This window comes from Pteropus vampyrus, unplaced genomic scaffold (genome assembly GCF_000151845.1).
Source record: "Pteropus vampyrus isolate Shadow unplaced genomic scaffold, Pvam_2.0 Scaffold322, whole genome shotgun sequence".
Lineage (NCBI taxonomy): Eukaryota > Metazoa > Chordata > Mammalia > Chiroptera > Pteropodidae > Pteropus > Pteropus vampyrus.
In genome coordinates this window covers 1,627,181-1,649,922 of record NW_011889103.1, presented here as the reverse complement: position 1 = coordinate 1,649,922, position 22,742 = coordinate 1,627,181, and the positions used below count along the sequence as shown (strand labels likewise).

The window sequence follows — 22,742 nt, the reverse complement described above, 5'->3', positions numbered from 1 at the left end:
ACCTATTTCAAAAACAATGCATGTAACTACTTCACATGACATGGAAGGTTTCTTTGTAGTACATGGAAAATTAATATATTATGCAGGATTTAGCTTGAGTGTCATAGAAATAATTTTTTAAAAAGAGTACTCAGATAACAAGCAGTGATTGTCTTACTTCCAGTAAAATTGTTCCTTTGCACAACAGAACTGTTCATTTTTCTCAAGAAATGTATTTTGACTAAAATTGTAAAGCCAATTTATCTACCAAATACCTTTGGAGCTATTTGGGGAGCTCACTTCTGGGCTTAAATTGAGGATAAATGACATTAAAATTGAATCACTGGTACTTTCTCATCTCCTACCCTGGGAATATTGCACATGGTTGACCAATCAGACAATTTTTGCAGGTAACAGAGATTATCTGAAGAATGGCAACCTAAAAATAAAACTTTTTAAGAAAGTTCCCTAAGTGTCACAGAGCCCATATACTTTAATTCACAAGAGAGATAAAGTGCCCAAAAGCCAAAAATTGTCAATAAATTAAAGCAATAGATTAATTAAGGAGTGGCAAGGAGAAGTTGCACACAGACCTCTTAATTTCAACAGACCCTGAAAATCCCTGTCCAGTAACTGATGCCCATCATAATCTCCCTAAGATGACCTATGCTCAGGAGGCTACTCTTAAGAAATCAGGCACCTAGACAAGTTAATTGTTTGTTGTCCATTTGTTTTAGTTCTAGTTTTTAAATGGCCCTTAAAAGAGTAAGTCTAGTGTCCTAGAAACATAATTTGTGAAAGACCTCAGACATTTAATAAGTTGGAAAGGTAAGAAATAATGCTATTTAGTATTCAACATATCATAGTCATGATTCAGAAAACTCTTCAGGGAAGCACACAAGAATGTCAAACTGTGCTTCCAGTTATCGTGTCAGCATTTAACTCGAATGATGGCAACACCACATTTGTAGATACCTCGAGAATTTTTTGGAGCAGCTCAGGGACTCCTTCAAGGGCCATGGATGTGTTGTGGTAGTCTCGATGTTGAAGAACTACGTATACCATTTCGGGGTCGCCGGTGCTCACAGCCTCATGTAAAACTAGAAAACAAAAAGGTGAAATTTAATCACCTCTTATTCTCACACTTTCTGACAAATTCCAAAGCCAGTCTGAAAAATGTCTCTATAAATCAAAGACCAACATTTTCTTCCCAGAGGGAGAAAGGCTGCAGTCACATGGTCTCGTTTCTGACCATGACATCTTATTGCTAGTTCTTAAATGAGTGAAAAGAAGAAAATAGAGCACTCCTACTCTCTTGGTCAAAACCCTTCCACCCTTCCTTTATCCCCCTTTCTTACCATTGGTTCTGAAATCCTGACAATGTCTTCAAGAAGCTGGCTTTAACTATGTGACCACACGACTGCGGTTACATGCAGACTGCGCAGGCAGGGCTCATGCTCGTGCATATCCCAGTTCAGTCAACACAAAATTACTCTGAATAATAAGAGAGCTTGCCAAAAAAGTGAAATGCCAAGATTTCACTGGGAAGGTCACTTTTAGCCATAATTTCTTTTTGATTTTTGCCTATCCTGATGGGTTCACTGGCGTTAGCATCCCATTCCTCAGGAAATCTGGCCTCTACCCTTGTGTGTGGTGGAAAGAGTTTGGACTGAGAGCTGCTTTCTAGATGAGGAGTCACTCTCTACCTAGGGCTTTTGGCCCAGGAAACAATTTGGGCCATTGTGCTGCAAATCAGCCAGCAGCATCCAAGGCGCTCTCTCTTTATCCTGGCTCCTAGTTCCAAGAGAGAAAGAGTCTTAAGATAAAGATAACAATGATGATTGAGACGGGCCTTTATTCAGAAAGAGAAACCAAAATAAAAGTCTTTAAATAATTTTTATGAGTATACTTGCCTGTCCATCCATCGCGATTTTCTTTTGTAACATCTGCTTTATGCCGGAGCAAGACTCTAGCAGATTCCAAATGTCCCAAAGACACAGCAAGATGCAATAAGGTTCGACCTCGTGGATCCAGAGCCTCTACATTCTGTAAAGTAAACACTGGCATTTATATAATTGGGAATATTATATAAAAATGTGGCAATGTGTTTGAGAGAATATAAATATAAAAACAGAAAATAGTATTTACACATTAATTACAGCAATATATGGAAAAATGAATACTTGCATGTGGGCACGGTTGGAATATGAATTTGGGGGCTATAAACAAAGATGATAGTTACTGAGCTCCTCTTTCTATAAAATTAAGTGTCTAATGCTTGCGATAGACCTCAGAGCATCAAACATAACCTTAAGTTCTCAACTACACTCAAATTAAGTCTAAACAAGGCTAGGGGCTTTCACAAAATGCAACTACCCCATGGCACGGAATGTGAGGGATTTCTTAAGCGCAAATCAGCATTCAAGGCTAGAACGGGAAACGCAAGCCTCTAATCAAACCTGAAAATACAGAAGGTAATTTGGATCAGAATAAAATTACATTCTCTAGCTGGATTTCCGGCGAAACACCACTCTCGTTATTGTGTTTTGAGTTCCAAGTAGCCAGGAGTAGCAGCATGGCGGTCCTACCAGACAATGAGAATGATCCGCCAGGTGTGCATGTGGACATATTTATCGATAAACGTAAAAACATGCACCCACCATCAGTCCATTCCCCCTCAAGGGTTTTCTTTCCCATGCTGGACATTCCCATTTAGCTTTTCCTCTTCATTCCTATTCTGGCTCTCCTTCTGGCACCTGCATTGGGTCTCCAGAGCCAAGTGCCTATTTCTTTGGTGTGAGCTCAGTCTGAATGGCTGATGCCTGCCTTCCAAAGATGGCTCCGAACATTCTTCCAAGGATGCAGAAAACTGCCATGGGACTTCTGGAATGTAAAAACTTTAAGTGCCATAGTACTTCTTAGAAAATGTGTTTTGTCTTGATTTGAGATGCTAGTTGTGCAGGTACTAACTGCAGCCTCCAAATATATCCAGAATGTTCCACTTATTGGCCACAGGGAAGAAAAGTAAACAGGACTGTCCAACAGTTATTGAATCTCCCTGTTTGCTAAGTGTATCATGTCTATTGTGCAGTGAAGACAAGAATGCCATTGAGGAATAATAGAGGTGGTTGAAAATATTCTGCTAAGTGAATACACGTCCTCCTGGACCAATCCCAGTTCTCAGTGTTCTCTCAAGTGCTGAAATACCAACATATCTCCTCAAACAGGGCCCACACTACTTCCCAGGATTCCCTGACTTTTCTCAAGGGTGTGGCATGTCTATTTCACCAAAGAGATTGAGAATTTCAAAGAGTAGGATCCAACCTAGTCTCTAATTTGCATTAAATCATTGTTTTGTATTTTTTTTTATGTAATTTGGCGAAAAACTATGAACTTAGTTGAATTTTAGTAAGAAAGACATAATTAGCAAATTTATTATCTTCTTATAAATCTGTTATATAAACTGTTTTCTTACCTAACAAGTTCAATCTACATGAAAGGTGTTAGGTTTAGCACACAGCCTAAAATACAGGAGATGCTTAACAATATTTATCACACAAAAGGGGAAACTACTTACTGCAATTCACACCCCAGAACAAAACTAACATCTCAGACTAAGGATTAACTCTCAAGCTCCAGAGTGACCATATAAAACCAATGCCAAATACATTAAATTGTTGACTTTCTTCTGTTTTGGACTACAGGGAAAACTATACATATGAGCCATAGCAGCATACTTTGCATGGCTAATTATAACTCTTCTGAGCCTCCTGTACCTCTCTTTCTCATTTGAGAGGCGAGAAGGGATGTTATGATATGGTATGGTAACAATGTGATTAAAAACAATGGATGAATAAAGATTAGAGTGGAAGTTAGTGAGATAGAGGATATAAAAACCAGCAAAACCAGAAGTTGGTTCTTGGAAAATATCAACAAAATTGACAAACTTTCAGCTTGATTGACCAAGAAAAAAAAGTGAGAAGATTCAAATTACTAAAATCGGAAATTTCCAGAACGGTGAGAAATAGATTCCCATTGTTTATAAACTACCCAGTGTGTTGTATTTTGTTACAGCAGCCCAAACAGACTAAGACAACGCAAAAAAGCATTTAACAAAATCCAACACCTCTTCACGATAAAAAAAAAAAAAAAAACTAAACAAACCAGAAATAGAAAAGAGGTTCCTCAAAGAGCATCTATCTATGAAAAAAACCACAGCTAACATCATACTTAATGATGAAAGACTAGATGCTCTCCCCTTAAGGTAAGGAACAAGACAAGGATGTTCTCTTTTGTCATTTCTGTCAAACATTGAACTAAAGGTTTTAACCAGAGTAATAAGGCAAGAAAAAGAAATAAAAGGCATCCAAATTGGAAATGAAGAAGTAAAACTCTCTTTATTCACAGACAACAACACCATCTCAAATATAGAAAATCCTAAAGATGTTTAAAAACTTTTAGAACTAATAAAAGAGTTCAGCGAGGTTGCAGGATACAAGATCAACATTCAAAAATCAACTGTACTTCTATACACTTGTAACAAACAACTCAAAAATGAAATTTAAAAAATAATTCCATTTACAATAGCATCAAAAAGAATAAAACATTTAGGAATAAATTTTAAAAAGACATACAAAACTTAGAGTCTGAAAATTATAAAGCACAAAACTTATAGTCTGAAAATAATAAAGATCTAAATAAATGAAAAAACATTCCATGTTCATTCATGGTTCAAAGACTTAATATAAAGATGTCAATACTCTCCAAATTGAGGTGCAGAGTCGAAGCGATCCCTATCAAAATTTCAGCTGGCTTTTTGCAGAAACTGACAAGCTGATCCTAAAATTCATAAGGAAATGGAAGGAATCCAGAAGAGCCAAAACCATCTGGAAAAGATGAATAAAGTTTGAGGACTCACACTTTCCAATTTCAAAACTTACAACACAAAGCTATAGCAAACAAAACAATGTGGTACTGGCATAAGGAAAGACAAATAAATTAATGGAATACAATTTAGAGTCCACAAATAAACTTACGCATTTCTGGTCAACTGATTTTTAACAAGGTGCCATAATAATTAAATGGGAAAAAATATTTTCAACAAATGATGCTTGAACAACTGGATATCCACATGCAAAGAATGACATTTTACATATACCCTACATGAATATTAGCTCAAAACTGACCATAAACCCAAATGTAACAGCTGAAACAAAAAAAAACCCTTGTAAGAAAACATAAGAAACATAGGCAGTAAACTCTGATATTGCTAACAGTAATTTCTTTTCAGATATATCTCCTCAGGCAAGGGAAACAAAAGAAAAAACAAACAAATGGGACTACGTCAAACTAAAAAGTTTTTGTACAGCAAAGGAAACCATCAACAAAACAAAAAGACAATCGACTGAATGATATTTGCTTATGATACATCTGATAAAAAGTTAATACTCAAAATATATAAAGAACTCATACAACTCAACAACAAAAAAAACAAAAAATCCAATTAAAAAATGGGTGGAAGACCTGAACAGACATTTCTCCAAAGAGGAAATACAGATGGCCAAGAGACATATGAAAAGATGCTCCAGGTCACACTACTCATCAGAGAAATGCAAATTAAAACTACAATGAGATATCACCTCACACCTGTCAGAATGGCTATCATGAATAAATCAAAGAACAAGTTGGCGAGGATCTGGAGAAAAGGGAATCCTCATACACTGTTGGTAGGATTGCAAATTGGTACAGCCACTATGGAAAACAGTGTGGAGTTTTCTCAAAAAATTAAAAATGGATATACTTTTGACCCAGCATTGCACTTCTAAGTATTTATCCAAAAAAACCAAAACAATAATTTGTAAAGATCTATGCACTCCTATGCTCATGGCAACACAATTTACAATAGCCAAGATATGGAAGTAACCTAAATGCCCATCATCAGACAATTAGATAAAGAAGTTATGGTTCATATATACAATGGAATATTACTCAGCCATTAAAAAAAATGAAATCCTACCATTTGCAACAACATAGATGGACCTAGAGGTTATTAAGCTGAGTGAAATAAGTCAGACAGAGAAAGATAAATACTACATGATTTCACTTATATGTACAATCTAGGAACAAAAAGAACAAAGTAATCAAAAATAGACTCACAAATATATAGAGGAAAATTTGGTGACAGTCAGAGAGAAGGGGTTGTGGGACTGGGAGAAAAGGGTGAAAGGTTAAAGAAAAAAACATAGGGGTACACCATTGTGACCTTCAGTTAGGCAAAGCCTTCTCAGATATAACACCAAAAGCATAAGAGACAAAAGAAAAAAACAGAAAAATTGCACTTCATCAAATTTGAAAATATTTGTACTTCAAATTATATCATAAAGAAAGAAAAAGACAACCCACAGAATTAGGAGAAAATATCAGCAAGCCATAAATGTGATATGGGGCTGATATGCAGAATACATAAAGAACTACTCTGGAATAAAAAGACAACCCAATTAAAATGAGCAAAGGATTTGAATAGATGTTTTTTTCAAAGAAAATATGCAAATCACCAATAAACACATAAAAAGATGCTCAATATCACTAATCATTAGGGAAATGCAAACCAAAACCACAATGAAATACCACTTCATACCCACTAGAATGGCTACAATCAGAAGGCAGACAATAACAAGTGTTGATAAGGACATAGAGAAACTGGAACTCTCATACACTGGTGGCGGGAATGTAAATGGTACAACCAATTTGAAAAAAGTTGGCAGCTCCTCAAAAAGTTAAACGTAAAGTGACCAAATAACCCAGCAATTCCTCTCATAGGTATTTACCGAAAGAAATAAACATACAAAAACTTGCACACAAATGTGCATAGCAACATTATTTATAAGAGCCAAAAATTGGGCGGGCCGGGGAATGTCCGTTAACTGGTAAAGAGATAAACAAAATGTGATACATATACAATGAAGTATTTATTATTTAGCCATAAAAAGGAATAAAATACTGATAGATGCCACAATATGAATGAACCTCAAAAACATCATGTTAGATTAAAGAAGCCAGATACAAAAGGCCACATATTGTACAATACCATTTGTAAGAAATGACCAGAATAGGCAAATCTATAAAGACAGCAAGTAGATAAATGGTTGTCTGGGGCTGAAGGGCTTGGGGGAAATGGGGAGTAACTAAGGGAATGGAGTTTCTTTTGGGGGTGATAGAAGTGTTCTTGAATTTGATAGTGGTGATAGTTGCACACTCAGTGAATATACTAAAAACCACTGAATAATACACTATAATGGATGAGTTGTATGAGTGAATTATATCTCAATATAGATATTTAAAAATCAATGTATGTGTTTTATGTAAGACATAAAACGAATGTATCATCTATATTCTGTTTGATGTGTTGCTTAATTTCTCTTGAGCTTCAGTTTGCTCCCTTGTAAAATGAGAACAAAAAACACCTACCTTACAGAATTCTTACAAAGGTCAAGGCACAATGCCTAACTCCATAGTAAGCACTAAGAAGAGATAGTTCTTATTATCATACACTCACGCTATGTAGTTTCATATAAGTTGTCACTTTCTTCCTAATAGGTATTTGTTCAAATTTCATTACTGGTAATAGTGGGGCTTAGGGTCTTCAACTAAGGACATTAGTTCAGTGAGCAAGAGTTATCTGAATTTCATTGGAATTCATTTTCAAAGCTGATCGTTTTAAGTTTCTTCAGTCATGAGCTACACCAAATTAAAAATACCCACCCCTTCTAACCATAATTGTGCCTCTCAACAAAGAAAAGGAATGAGATTTCTGTACATCTTCCTATCTGCTAATTTAAGCCCATCAACTTTTCTTGATGAAAGCCTTCTTTACCATCCTGCTGTCCTCCAGAGGCAGTAAAAGGCCGAGCTTTGAGTGCAGGCTGCAAAGCCAAACAACAGGCCCATTCTGCTGGGTCCCTTATTAGCCTCAGGTGAATTACTCAACCCTTCTGTGCATGAAGTAAGGCTTCATAAACTATCACTGTTACCTCTAGGGAGGAAGCTCAGGCCACCACCCTCATTCCTGTGCACTCTCAGATTGCCCTGTCCTCTGCGGCTGTGGCCTGAACTCGTTCCCCAGCTCCAGGACAGTGGAATAAAGGTATCCACAAGCCTGGTTTCCTAAGGTGAGCCTGAATCCCCAGGGCTGAGGAGGAGCACTTGAGAACAGGTTCTAGGCTTTTATCTTGGATGCTCAGCCCCTGGCTCATGGCCGGCCTCCAGTAAACAGGCACTGACTCAAACGTGTGCCCACTGGCCTTACCCAGCCTTGCCACAGGCTGGGGTGAGCACCTCACCATAGTTCCAAATACTGATGCCTAGACCACCCTCATCCTCTTGCCTTCACTGGATTTTGTGCCTTCACTTGCTAGGGGACTGGCCCTTAGTGTCTGCCACCCTCTACCCTATTCAGTCCCAGGGTTTTCCTTCCCACATCTAAGATGCACTGACTGACCTTTGCAACTGTCCCCTTACGGTTTCATTCATTCTCTCAGCATGGGTAAAACCAAAGATGTTTTACAGACCTCTCTCACTAAATGACAAATGGCAAAACCATAATGCAAACATTTCAACTGCACCAACCAACATCAAGACCCTACTGAATATCAAGGACAGTAGAGTGATGGGTTAAAAGGCATTTAATAAAGTGCCTCTGTTGAAAACTAGAAACAATCTCATAATTGACAAAGTTATATAAACAGCCAACTCCAGCTATTAGCAAGAAGGGGGGCTGACTCACACACACTCAGAAACACGTGCTTCCTGCTTATCTGCTTCATCTGGATAAACTTGATTCTTTCTGTGCTACTGTTCCTAAAACAAAATAAAATTCTTCTAGTTACCAGTATGCCTGCTTAATTCTCTCTGGCGAAATGGAAAGAATGAAGGAATGGACAGCAGAAACTTACTGGCAAACAAAATATTAAGTGAAACAGCTGGTTTTATTGCTAGGGTAGTAGGAATTTTTTGTTTTTAATTATACAACCAATATGTTTTCCTTGTGGAAAAACTGGAACATACATAAAAGAAGCTAAAGACCCGCGACCATAATAACAGCAGCAATCACGGCAAATGGTATTGTACCCATTTACTACGTGCCTGCATTTTCAGATCAGTTCTCCACTCTGCCTTATTTTCCACAATCCTGAAATGGAGGAACTTCTACTGAATGAAATATAACAGAAGGGTTAAGAATACAAGATTAGGGCAGAGTCTAACTTTCTGGAATACAAGATTAGGGCAGAGTCTAACTTTCTGGGTTCACATCCTGGTTCAGCCACTAGCTAAACATGCAACTGAGCCTCTCCGCCTCGGTTGCCTAATCTGTAAAATGGGAATTGTAATAGCACTCACCCCAGAGGACTGGTGCAAGAATTAAATACAAAACTGCACATGAAACTTTTCAGCAAAGTACCTGGAAAAATAGTAAGCTTTCAGTGTTATTCTCTCCATTTTTACAAGTGATAAAACAATTCAGCAAGAGTAAATAACACACCTATTCTCACAACTTAATCAGCATCAGTACTGGCCATTAATCCAACTGCCTTCAAGTCACAGAAGTAGGTAGCTGTTTCATAATCAACGAGTAGCTCAATAAATATGAAAGCAACAAAATACTCCCTGCCATATATTTTAATGATATCAATTATCAACTTCTTGACCCTGAACCAGTCACATAAGTTACAGGGCCCAGTGAAAAATGAAAATGCAAAAAAATAAATTTCAAGACAGTAAAAGCAGCATATTAAACTATGCACGAGCTTGTTCTGAGCACAGGTAGCATGGCCTGGAAGCCAGCCCATCTCGATCCTTTCAATGGCCAAGTTACAGGATTGAAATTGGATTGCATGGTCAAGATGTTCTTTATGAATACATTTCAACTACCTCTTCCTCAAAGGAAATAGGCATAGTGTGAAGTGATCTACAGTGATTACCAATAACAAAGTCAAAGCCAAATAATTTAGCAAGTATTAATATTCTACCTTGACCTCCTTGAGAGTTGAAGGCATTAAAGACCAGTTTACTCCAGGAAAATCTGCTACAATATTATTATTCTCTAATCACAAATATCCTTAACATTCTTCAAGGTAAGGGGCACAGAGAATTTTCAAGGAACACTTTTATTACAGCTTGCAGAAAAAAAGAGATAATTCAACTATGCCATATTTTAGATTATAAACCAAGACTTCAATCTTATCAAACAAGTTTTTTTTATAAAGAAAAACTGCACTTCATTTAAACTCTTTTCTTCACCTCCAATGACTAGAACACCTAGTTTCAGAAATTGGTATTGAAAGAGCGTGTGGTTTAATGATATTGATGAACCTTTCTATCAAATGAGATGTTAATTCTCTAACTCTGTATTTTATCTCAACCTTTCCAAGGTGAGTAAGACTTAGAGTTAAGAGCAAAATGATGGAGTCCTCCCTCAGAGCCACGTCTAGCAACAGAAAGATAATTGAATCATTAGGTGTACTAGGATGCCTAATGGTGAATCATTTACTCTGGGGGCATGATCTAATTAAGACCAATGACTCTTATAATAAAAGTTTATTCTCCGTAGATGGAGGATTTAAATGAAAAGAGCAACTTTTGATTTCCAGTGGGTGCTCAACAGATTTAAAAGAAATATGGCAGGGTATAAGAACATGCTTAGCAGTAACTCTTCATCAAATGGGGTGATGCTGACTTTGCTCAATTTTTGCCAACCAAAAGAAAACCAATGCTCCCTTTTCCTTCAAAATTTCTTGACAATTATAACGTCAGTTTTGAGCCACTCAAAACCCAGGACTTTAGCACACTGGATAAAATGAAGCCAACAAATACAATTATGCCAAATAACTACAAACCCTTATTCTAACTGCTAAGTCTGTTAGCTTGTAACTTGAAAACACCAATAACTCCCAGAATTGAGATGCCTTTAAACAAGGGTTTCTCAAGCAAAACACTACTGCCAAGTTGGACCAGATAATTCTTGGTTGCAGGGGGCTGTCTTGTGCATTGGCTGTCTTGTAGGATGTTGAGCAGCATCCCTGGGGCCTTTATCACTATATCCCAATAGCAACCACTCCCCATTTGTAAAAACCAAAAATGTCTACATGTATCACCATTTAGAGAAGTGAAAGGTCAAAATCACCGCCCATTAAGAATCACTGCTTTAAAGAGATGGCAATGAGTAAAAGACAAGCAATCAAAGCACTTTAGAAGAGAAAGTTTTAAGGATCCTGGGCACCAGTGACTCTCAAATTTTGGTATATACCAGCCTCTCAAATTCTGATATGTATAAGCCTCCCAGGAGCCAGAAAGGAAAAATGCCTTGCCCAAGGTCACAGGGCCAGTTCGAACCTGGACTCCAAACCTGGACTCTAAACCCAACCAAGCACTTCCTTACAAAAAGGGTGGGTGGGGTGAATGGTATGTGTAGTTCTTAACATCTTTAGGAGAGGCAGTGGAGCCTAGCTAGTGGTTAAGACGGTGCTCCCTGGAACAAGCCAGCCACAGTTAAAATCCCAACTTGGTATTTCATAGGTGGGAAACCTTGCGCAAGGCATATAACCTCTGAGCATCTCCGTTTCCTTTTCTGTCAAATATAATAATAGCACCTCCTAAGATTGCTGGAAAGGCAAAAGAGATAATGTAATAAAGCCCTTGGCACAGGGCCTGGCACACAGTAAGCACCCAATCCATGTTTTATTATTATTGCTGTCCCACTACTGCGGAACTGATTAGTCTGCACGGCACCGAGGGCAGAGGGCAGAGGGCAGAAGATGGGCTCAGGGAGGTGAAACGACTCCGGATTTCCCCCTCACCGGGGGCGGACCCCACCCCGCCCCTCACCTCACCTGGCCCCGCAGCTCCTTCTCCAGCTGCTGGTAGTCATTGTTCCAGACCAGGAGGTGCAAAGGGAAGTGGCCACTGGCGTCGCTGGCCGAGGACATGGCGAGGAGCCGCAGCTGGGCCCTCACCGCCCGCTTGCCAAGGCTCAGCCCCGGCGGGGTCTCCGGCGCCCGCCCGCCTGCCCCGTGGCCGGCGAGCGAGAGCGAGGCGAGCAAGCGGGGGTCGCAGTACGCCTGCGAGCGGCCCGTGGGTCAAGTGCTGGGCGCGCGGGAGGCCGGGGGTCGCGGGCTGGGCCGGGGACCCTGTCGGCCGCGCCCACCCCGCGCCCCGCCGCGCTCCCGCCCGAGCTGACAGCTCCCTAACCGACTTCTGCGGGCCCAACTGCCTCAAACAGGGAAGTGCCGGGAGCGAACCACCGCACGCCGCGGCGGGGAGGAGGCGAGGCCAGACACCCGGCCTGGGATCCACCCAATCCCACCCACCTCCAACTCCACATCGGAAGACACAGTTTAGTTCCCCAAAAAAGAAATAAAATTCTCTCCCTTAGCCCAGGATGTGGACATGGAAAACTCAGTCTACCCCTCACCAGTCCCTTTCCCCTGCTCCACCAACCTCATATGGTTCAGTCCACAACTGGGCCTCTTCCAACGGCTATGCGGTCAGGGGGTGACAACAGGGCCTGAGCCAAACCATTCCAGCTGCTGACACTCTTGCAGCCTTTTTGGACCTGGGCAGATGCTTCCATGATGGTCAGAAGCCATTTTGGAAGTGGGCAACACCAAACAATTTTAAAGGGGGAACTATAACCCCTGGAGAAGTGGCATTAAATATTATATGTGGATAGGTCTATCTCACGGTTTCTCAAGAAATGAGCGCTTTGAACCAGACAATTCTTGGGGGGGGGGGGGGGGAGGGGGGCGGGAAGGGGGGAGATCCTGTGCTTTGTAGGATAAAGAGCAGCATCCCTGGACTTTCTACCCACTGGATGCCTATAGTACTCCCCTCAAAATGTCTCCAGACATTACCCATTGTCCTTTAGAAGAAAAAAGTCATCCTCAGTTGAGAATCACTGTTCTGTCTGAACTACAAACTAGGTTATGATTCAGTTACCTATGGTGGTGGTCTATTTTACATATGAGTGTCATTTATTTTTGAAGCTAGCAATTTGAATTTGGGTTTGTAGATGAAAAAACTAGTAGATAATACCCAGACGACAACATTCTGCAAGTATAAAGTTAATTCTTTGAGTTTCAACCTAAGACACTACAGATCCGTGATTGAATGAAGAACCAAGTCAATTTACAGCTACTCACCAGCCTGAGTTTTCTGCACAGCTGTCTACGACTAGACTACATAGCTGGGTGAAGTTATTTAATACATCCTGAAAGTTTACCCTCTGTCTTTCCTCTTGTGCACATCCAGCTTTTCAGATGCCTGCGACAACAGCTGTTCAAGAATCCTGGCTTAATCCATTCTCTACACATGTTGAGTCCAGAAGATGTGTGAGTCTGCAAACCAAAACAGGATGCAGGAGCATCAGGGTGGCACCCAGAGGCTCTTACTGTGGAATGTGTAGGAATTATGTAGTTATGGCTACATCACACATGGAGAGATGGACCAAAGACCAGAGCTTCTGAGACCCTCTCCCAGGACTTTGTATGCTTTCAGAAGTCTTGTGCAACTTAATCTTCTTTCTCTTCATCGTTGCACTATTATTGAACATCTCTCTTATTCATTAATTGAAAAACTCCACAATGGCTGCTTACCAAAGTACCTAAAGTCAAAATAGTACCTGGTCCATAGTAGGCATCCAATATTTGCTAAATGGAGCTCATAGTTGTGTGAGGAATGAGTGAAGAAAACAAGATGAAGTCAGCTAAGCTGACTAAAAATAGAGTTTGTATAGTGAAACTGACAAAACTGATTCAGACCAAATGGGCCAAAGCATGAAGAATAGATTTTATTTTACTTTAACTAGCCTGAAGACTTTAACTTTTGAACTTCTTCTCAGTTGTGCATCAATGCCTGGGGATATATATATATAAACACACACACACACACACACACACACACATATATCCATTCTATATACACATACATATATATATCCATACATACATATATATATCCATTCATACATGTGTGTGTGTGTGTGTGTGTGTGTGTGTGTGTGTGTATCTCCTATAGATAACCCTCTGAACGACTAAGAAAAAATGTTCATGTGTCCAGACCTAACATCCATTATCCAGACAGCCTGACTTCTGGAAGATCACCATCTCAGATCAATTCAGAAGATAAGAATGCAGGACTGATTCTTCTCAAGGATGTACTTTTTACTATAAGAACTCTCAACTTTTCTCTTTTCTTTGGAACACTGAGTATTAACTGGTAGTGTTTTCTATTTGCAAATCCTAATACCCTTGAATAAATCTTTGTCACTTATTTGTAGTCAAAGCTTCCTAAGTTTTTTGTGTTCGGTAACATATAAGATACACACTATAAATATTCATTAGTATTAGAGCCACGTCTCTCCTTCACACTGATTGAACTCATCTCATTATGTTTATCTCACAACATCCTGTAAATTACTCTAGGTTATCTATTCTTATTCTCCCCCAAAAAAGTTGTGATTAAAGAATAATAGTAATACTAACAGGCCACTATTATTGAGGACTTACTACTATGCAACAAGCACACCACACTTTTCTGTAAGTTATTCCATTTGTCTTTAGCCAGATAGTTAATATTCAGCTTTGCAGGTCACATAAGAGTTTTGTTGATAGTCTTCTTCCTCTTCCTTTTTTTCTTGTAAAAGGGCCACTCCCTTTCATAACCCTTTAAAATTGTAAAAAGTTATTCTTAGGTAGTAGGCCATACAATAGCAAACCGAGGGTTAAAGGTAGATAACACATTATCTCCATTTTGCAGATAAGACTAAAACTGCAGCCTAAAGAGGCATCTAACATATTTGTTTTACTTATTTTATTGTAGGTCTACAGCAGTAGAATGTAAGCTACGTAAGAACAGCATATTTTTTCTTCTTTTCTCACTCATGGCTGTTTCTCCAGTGCCTGGAACAGTGTACGGAACATAGTAGGTACTCAATAAATATTTTTTGAGTAAAGGAATGAATCAATGAACGAACTGAACCAAAGTTATACTATATGACTTGACTATTGATTGCCTCAGGAAGCTTGTGGCTGCAGAGTCTGGTCACTAGATTTTGCTCCTTGCCCTGGTATTAATCAGTGCTGAGACAAAGCGAATCTCTTCTAGTGGGGAGGAAGACCCATTATGAAGACTTACAAGTATGACGTAAGAATCTGGGACACATATCTGCCCTCACTCAAGATGGAGACAAGGCAACGTGCCCTTTCCGGTCATATGACTGCTAGACGCCGAAGGGCGCCTCCCCGCGCGTGCGTGCTACGCCGCGGCTTCAGGCGCTGAGGGGAGAGGCGCCGCCGCCAGCGCCGCGGTGGGGACCCGTTAGAGCGGAAGCGCTTTTGCCGCCGCCACCGCCTTCGCTGTCCCGGGCCCCACGTACCGGGCAGGTAGGAGGCGGGAGCCATGTCGAAGCGGCTCCGAAGTAGCGAGGTGTGCGCTGACTGCAGCGGGCCGGGTGAGTTGCACCGGCCGGGCCCGCTCCCCTCAGCTCTCCTGACCCGAACCACTGCCCCGGGACCGCCCCCTTGGGTTCGGCGGTCCCGGCGGCCAAGCCCCGCACTCCATGCCCGAGGTCGCGACAAGGAGGAACTGAGGCGGCCTTGGGACGGGAGCCGTCTCAGGCCTGTCAGACGCAGGCGGGGAGGGGGCCGCCGCCCTCTCGTCCCTCTCTTCCCTCTTGTCCCCTCTGTCCCAGGCCGAGCAGGAAGGCAGCTGGTTCGGGGCCGGGGCTGGTACTTCAACGGGAGGGGGCTTGGGCAATCCACAGGAAGGCCAATTACAGAAGTACAATGCGAGCGTCCTCCCGCCTGCGGCCCCCAGAGGCTGCAGGTGTCACCCTTCTCTCTCCCCTACCCCCCACCTCCCAGAGCCCCGCTCCACGAGGGGGCTCTACCCAGAGTGAGCGACATTCGCCACTTCCCTCCACCGAAACGCGCCAGAGGACCCGTTAATGATTTCTCCGCTCCGGACATTGGGGCTCCTGCTCCACCGAGGAGTATCTCCAGGATGTCGGTGTCTTGTGAACGTAACCAGCACTTAGGAGGCAATGCATATGTCAAGTTTTGGGATCTGAAAGGCCTGAGTTCAAACTAGATTTTGCCTCTGGATGACCTTGGGCTGCTGACTTCGTTTGGCCAAGCCTTGGTTTCCTCAATTTTCCAATGGGGATAATTGGGAGAACCGCACTCAGGGGTTAGAAGATTCGATGAATATTCTAGGGATCATTTCATCTAAGTTTTTTTTTTTTTTTCCTTCTGTATTGTGTTCTTCAGTATAGAACCTTTGCAGCGCTTTAAAGGTAGAGTTGAATTTCTAAATCACACACTAATTACAACTTACAAAACAAAACAAAAAAAGCAAAATCACTAGTAAATAGACACATTTTGGCATTGGGGCAGCATAGGCATATGGGGGCATTGAAAAGCCAAAAAACCATTCCTCCCATGTGTAATTTTCAAATTTAGAGTTCAGATCCATCTTAGCAATTGGAACTGAATTGACCGGTCTCTATGATATTTCCGGTGCTTGGATTTATCCGCTTTGAATTTGAAGTAATTCAAAGATAAGATGGCTTCCTTGGCACAATAGCGTCAATAAAAATCTTAATGAAATCTTTGAGCAGCAGTGTTTTTGCAACTATTCTGAATTTTATCTTGTCATATGAAAGTGGAGACTGATTTTAATACTGTGATAACTCAAACCTCATATGGTTATTTCATAGCCTGTATAGTGCCAGTGGGGTTACCAGTTTCCTTTGAAGATAGAAGGGTGGAGGAGTTTAAAAGAGGTGTTTTATAAACCAAGTTAGTGTGTGTTATACAAACTCCATCAATGCTCTAAAAACATTATTTGTTCCACTTCCTTATTTTCTTGCCTGTTTTCAGTTGAACTGTCTGTGATGTGTTCGATTCACATGAGTCTAGATTCAAACTTCCTCTTGGAATATGTATTCTTTACTTCTCAGTGGATGATTTGGAGCAAAGGAAAACTGTGGCTCCATTGCCACCCTAAATACTACTTGGCACTTCTGTAGCATTTTGTCTATTTCAGAGCATTTTCTCTTCCATCGTATCATTTTAGTTGTCTCGTATGCCTAATCTACAAAGACTTGAGTCACTTCCTTCCTGTTTTGAGTGTAATTACACTACCTTGAAATGTTCTATGAAGTTGAGCAGCTAGGAATTTGTGCTGCTTTTTCTGTGAAGCCCTGGTGAAAGTTACTTTTAGGGTTAGGGGTCCCTTTGAGATTCCGATGAATGCTAAGGCCCTCTCCTCAGAAAATGTACAGGTACTGACTTTTCCATACGGAATTTATGTTAAGATTTCTCAGTGGGGTCACAGCCATTTCTGAAGCCTATTTGTTGTGTTCCTGGAGCCCAGGTTAAGCAGCCCTGGCATTAAACATTCAGATATACTGGAAGGGGTTCACCTAACCTAACGTCATTCATACAAACTCAATTTGGATTTTACTGTGCTGTTGACATTCTAATATTCTTTCCATGGGATTCTGATTTATGATATTAAGTGATTAATCGAGAATCTTACTTAATGTGTGTTAAATGCTTGCTGACTTCTTCGTGTTTAATTTCCTCTAAGAACATTGTGAATCCTCTAAATGATATGTGAAAACTAAAGTCTTTTTTTTTTTTTTGTCATCAGTAGTGGCACCATATTGCAAAAAAGAATGTTATGTATCTTTGTAGGGATCCTTCATCTTAATGTTTCCAATCTTTGCTTTTACAATGGCATAGTAGTACTAACAGAGTTGTACTTCATTGAATTATTTTGTTTCTGTTTTGTTTAACGTTTAACCATGATCACATCGTAGTAAATATTTGACTTTTTAAAAAAATAAATCTAGTTCATTTTAAATATATCCTGCTCTGTGTTTAAATACCTTAAAACTCCACTGTGATTTTCACTATAGTAATACAGTGTTCACATGAAACATTTGATATTTGAAGTATTAACAAGCAAAAACTTTCCAGTGGTCACTTTCACTGGGTCCTTGAAAATATTTGAATGGTACTTACAAATTAATTAAGTTATAACAGCTAACAATACTGAGTACTTAACTATATGCAAGCAACTTTACTTTTTAAATCCTGATTACCCTGAGATGTGTTATTATTCCCATTTGATCCATGGTGAGGATGTTCAAAAAAATAACTTGGCCTAAGATCACTGTGCGAAGTGGGAGACTTGGGGTTCAAACCTTGGACTGCTTGTTTCTAGAGCCAGTGTTCTTAACTACCACACTCTGTGACTCCTAGGATTTGTCTTTGATTGAAATCCCGTAACTTTTCATTATATGGTTGGAAAGGGTTTAGATAAACTGTTTAAAATGGTAAAGATGGTATATATGCATTTTAGAAATTTTTGTGGACATTGAAGAATTTTTAAACATAACCATTAGACCAGGCAGCTTGAGTGGCACCTATTGTCACCCCATTGTGAATCTGATGAAATATAGGTCTATTTTTGTTTTGTTTTGCTTTTTGGTTTTGATTTTGATTTCTAAGTATTCAGTTTACTTACACAGTGAATTATTTTTGCTTATTAAGTGTAAATTATTCCTTGTTTTAATGGATATCAAATGAAGTTTTTATTTTATATCTTTGCTTCTGTGAAGCTGCTGTTATTACAGATCTGTTCTTCTAGATCAGTTGCAGTATTAGACTCAGTAGTTTCTTTACAACAGTAGATGTCCTAGAACATCCCCTAGTGGAAGACACCAGGTTTCCCAGTCTGTCTCCAGAACCACAGAAGCTGAGCAGTTTTACAGTTTCGTCACTTTGCAGCTTTCTGCTAAGCAGATAGGCATGTAGATTTGTAGCAGTCTTTTCACTATTTTCTTTAGATAATGCTAGGTGGATTATTCAGTGTTGCGATTATATTACCTTGCCATTTGTGGAGATAGATTTAAAATGATTCATCTGTATCCTCCCAACTTTGCTTCTCTTAATTTGAATGAAAGAGCATACATCTGATATGGTAGATCCCATTAGGGCTTCAGACTGTGGCCCTGAACCAGAAAGGAGGTAACTGCTTATTTAGGACTTCAACTCATGTTTTTAGTCTCAGTTAACGTTGTACTGAATCAGCCAAGATAAGTGGGATCATCTGACAAGCTCACCAGTTTGGTATACTGAGTAGCATATCAAAACAACAAAAATGTCGTTTGTTTTTTTTGTTTGTTTGTTTGTTTGTTTTTTCAAAAACCCTACCTCATTCATCTTTTACCATCTGGCAGTAAAGCATCTAACTGGTCCCCATCACTGAGATTTCATTCTTCTTTCAGATCCTTCCTGGGCATCAGTAAATAGGGGAACTTTTATATGTGACGAGTGCTGCAGTGTCCATCGGAGTCTAGGGCGCCATATCTCTCAAGTAAGGCATCTTAAACACACACCGTGGCCTCCAACATTGCTTCAGGTAAAGGATAAGAATTTTTCTCATGGTTTTTAATTTAATTTTTTAGGGCTCATTGTTTTAGCAACTAAAATTTTCCTATTCCTTAAATCGTACAAAAATGTTTGAATCATAACTAGATAGAGGTGCTGTGCCTATCAATGCTGTGTGTGTGTATCAGTAGATATCTATACAAATATATATTGAATTCATTATTTAATATTTTGTTCCTAACATAAATCTCGTCACAATAGCCCGATTATAGAAAGAAAGAAAGAAATAGTAGTTAAAATTTCTTGGTACTGTTTCACTGCTGACTTTTTAGAATGTCTCCAGAAATTGTTTTTAAATAGTCCATCTTTTCCACATGCTATGATGAATGTTTCTGAAAGTTACTGCCTTAGAAACTTTTCATTAATGTAATTATTCCTGAGTACCTGATAATATATTTAGAACATTTTTTTTTTTGCTTTGATAGAAACACGGACTGAGATTCCTCAGAAATTTCTGAAACATCTGATTTAAATTTTCTTAAAGTTCTCATTACTAGGTAGAGACCACAAATTCAGTTAACATGTTTTGACTGATTGCCTAACACTCTACTAAGTGTTAAGTGGGTTGTTTTTTGGGGGGTTCATTGTCATGTCACCTGTACTTCTATTTTGGGGTGCACATTCTTGAAGTTCTGTTGGAACTAAGAATTAAGCATGTGTTTCCCCTTCATTTGTCTTGAGTACATACTTTACTAAATCTATGGCAGCTGCACAACATGTCTCTTAAATATGCCTATACGAATGAAGGGACCAGAACAAGTAGGTTTGGGTTTCTAATGTGACAAAACTCCCGTGATGTAAAAAAACAGATGGAGCCATGTCAGGAGTCATGCTTTAAAATGAAATTGGGAGATATGGTTTATAAATAACTTTTGCTCACAAGTTTCTATCAGCTCATGCTCATATGAAAGTGGGTGTTTACTGCTCTCAAGTCTGTGTTTACAGATTTTATTATAGAATCTGAATAAAGTCCATAGATGAGTAGTTTTAAATGCCAGAGTTAACCCTAAAACAATTCCCAAAGTATAGCACATGTACCACCAGCGGTACTCAAGACAGATGTCAGTAATTTAGTTGTTGCATTATTTTAATGTATATATGACAACTGTTGCACCTCAAACCATAATTGCTAGTAAAAGTGAATGGATTTAAAGAAAAAATATTAAGTGACTAGACAGTATATAGCTGGTTAAGAACCTTGCAAATGGGTATTTCAATAATCAGTCTTAGAAAACACTGCCCTAAAGTGTCAACGTACTCTTCTTTCATAATCTGTAAGAACAATATATTCCAGCCCGTTTAGATATTTCATTGTCCTGCTGGTCAAACCTGAATCCTGTGTACAGGGTCATCTTTCACATTCTAAAGTCAGAAAATAATGAAGTGCATGATATCCCAGTCTTGCCAGTGTTTGTAACAGGGCTTTGTTTTCCTAGTTACTAATTCCCACTGAATAATTGTGGAAAGAAATTTAAAATGATTTTATATTGTTTGGTTTTAGATGGTTGAAACCTTGTATAATAATGGTGCTAATTCTATATGGGAGCATTCTTTGCTGGACCCTGCCTCTATAATGAGTGGAAGACGTAAAGCTAATCCACAGGATAAAGTACAGTAAGTGGAATGTTTATAAATACTTTTATTTCTTCATAACACATGGGGTCCACTGAAAGGAGTGCAGCTATTTTTGACCAGCTTCCACAAGGGCAATACAGGAGGTGGTTACCCCAATTGTTCATTGATCTGTTTGTTATTAGGTGCAAAGACTGGGCACTGGACCATTCCTTTTGCATGGTTACCCAACATGAGTCAGTGGTTTCTCCAGTTTGAGATTAAGGCTTGGAGGCTTTTGATGTAAAAAGATTTAAGCTTGGGGACTCAAATAAGAGGCTGTTAGACTGGAAATCTGGGCTCTGGGCTCCAGTCTGCCTGATGCCTCACCTATAAGATGGGATGAAATGCTGCTTCCTCACAAGGTTACCAGGTCAATTAAGAAAATTACACAGAGAAGAAAGATGCTATAACAAGCAGTCATTCTGCAGTCCTGGCCATTGTAATGACTAATATATATTTTCAGATTGCTGGTTTACGCACAGCTGAAACTTATTTCAGTATTGTCCATTTTATTCTTGAGTGGGGATGTGGGTCACTTCCTCTTCTTTTTATAGTCTAAAGAATGGGGAATGTTGTATCTGAACTGCAAGTGAACTGTTTTTTGTTTTCCAACCAGTCCTAATAAAGCAGAATTCATCAGAGCCAAGTATCAGATGTTAGCATTTGTTCATCGCTTGCCCTGCCGGGATGATGATAGTGTGACTGCCAAAGATCTTAGTAAGGTGGGTCACACCTTTTAAAATCTCTAAAATTGCTGGATGAAACAGCATATTGTTTTGTTGGGTGGGGAAAAACTTTAAAAGGAAGAAAAGAAAAACAAAACAAAAACTATTCACTAAATAATTTATAACAGCTTTTTTTTGCAATTGGTTTTGTCTTTAATCTTACTTCAGATGGCAGCCATTCCTGTTAGCAAAGCTAAAGGCAAAGAGGAAAAATAAGTATTTACCAAAAAAAGTTTGTGTTTTTCAGACATGGTTTGAAAATTGTATTTCTGTAAGGTGTTTTTTTTGTTGTTGATTTTGAAATAGGAACCATCTCAGAGTTTGTTTCTAGAAGGGACTAGAAAGAAAGTTTGTGGGATTTCTTCAGGTTTCTAGGTTGCATACTAAGTAGGATCTTCAGGAAGCAGGGTGTGACTCAAAGCTGTAGTACACAGGATGATTTATTATACTTGTAAAATGAGTAGATGGCTTTATGTGGGCCTTTGCGTGTTCTTGAGAGATGCTACAAGAAATACACATTTTTATTTTCAAAGCACTGCTTTTGGCAGATGCTCACACAGAGCACTGGGTACTCACAGTTCAGAATTTTAAACTTTGCATAGAAATATATATTTCTTTGTTTCTCATTACTTCCATTTTTTGTTACTTCCATTACGGAATAAAATGTGGTATGTGTGTTTACCACAATTCTAAAAAATAAAATAACTGAAAAAAATAAGACTTAGATACAGATGTTAGGGTAGATTTCTTCATATATGTGATAAAGGTTTTTGCATTTTCTACAATTCTAGGTTAGAATTAAAGGAAGGCAGATCATCTTCTGAATATATAAACACTTTTCTGCAATGGTACAGAATTTGGTATACTACAGGCCTGTTTCCCACCCAAAAAGACTTCATTAAAGCCTTATATA

General features: G+C 39.3%; 2 protein-coding genes across 5 annotated transcripts in view; one reads left to right on the top strand and one right to left on the bottom strand.

Annotated features, from left to right (window-relative positions):
• The window catches only part of ANKRD13A (ankyrin repeat domain 13A), a 32,648-nt gene extending 20,413 nt beyond the window's left edge, over window positions 1-12,235 (bottom strand). For both annotated transcript variants that reach the window (XM_011377828.2, XM_011377830.2), the window contains exons 1-3: window positions 11,865-12,235; window positions 1,893-2,025; window positions 955-1,079 (exon numbers count right to left, since the gene is read on the bottom strand). In XM_011377828.2, coding sequence (XP_011376130.1) covers window positions 955-1,079; window positions 1,893-2,025; window positions 11,865-11,960 — 354 coding nt within the window. In that variant the 5' untranslated portion in view covers window positions 11,961-12,235. The remainder of the gene's footprint in view (window positions 1-954; window positions 1,080-1,892; window positions 2,026-11,864) is intronic.
• A 3,032-nt stretch (window positions 12,236-15,267) lies between these two features.
• The window catches only part of GIT2 (GIT ArfGAP 2), a 36,474-nt gene continuing 28,999 nt past the window's right edge, over window positions 15,268-22,742 (top strand). For all 3 annotated transcript variants that reach the window (XM_011377824.2, XM_011377826.2, XM_011377825.1), the window contains exons 1-4: window positions 15,268-15,481; window positions 19,328-19,461; window positions 20,992-21,104; window positions 21,721-21,826. In XM_011377824.2, coding sequence (XP_011376126.1) covers window positions 15,430-15,481; window positions 19,328-19,461; window positions 20,992-21,104; window positions 21,721-21,826 — 405 coding nt within the window. In that variant the 5' untranslated portion in view covers window positions 15,268-15,429. The remainder of the gene's footprint in view (window positions 15,482-19,327; window positions 19,462-20,991; window positions 21,105-21,720; window positions 21,827-22,742) is intronic.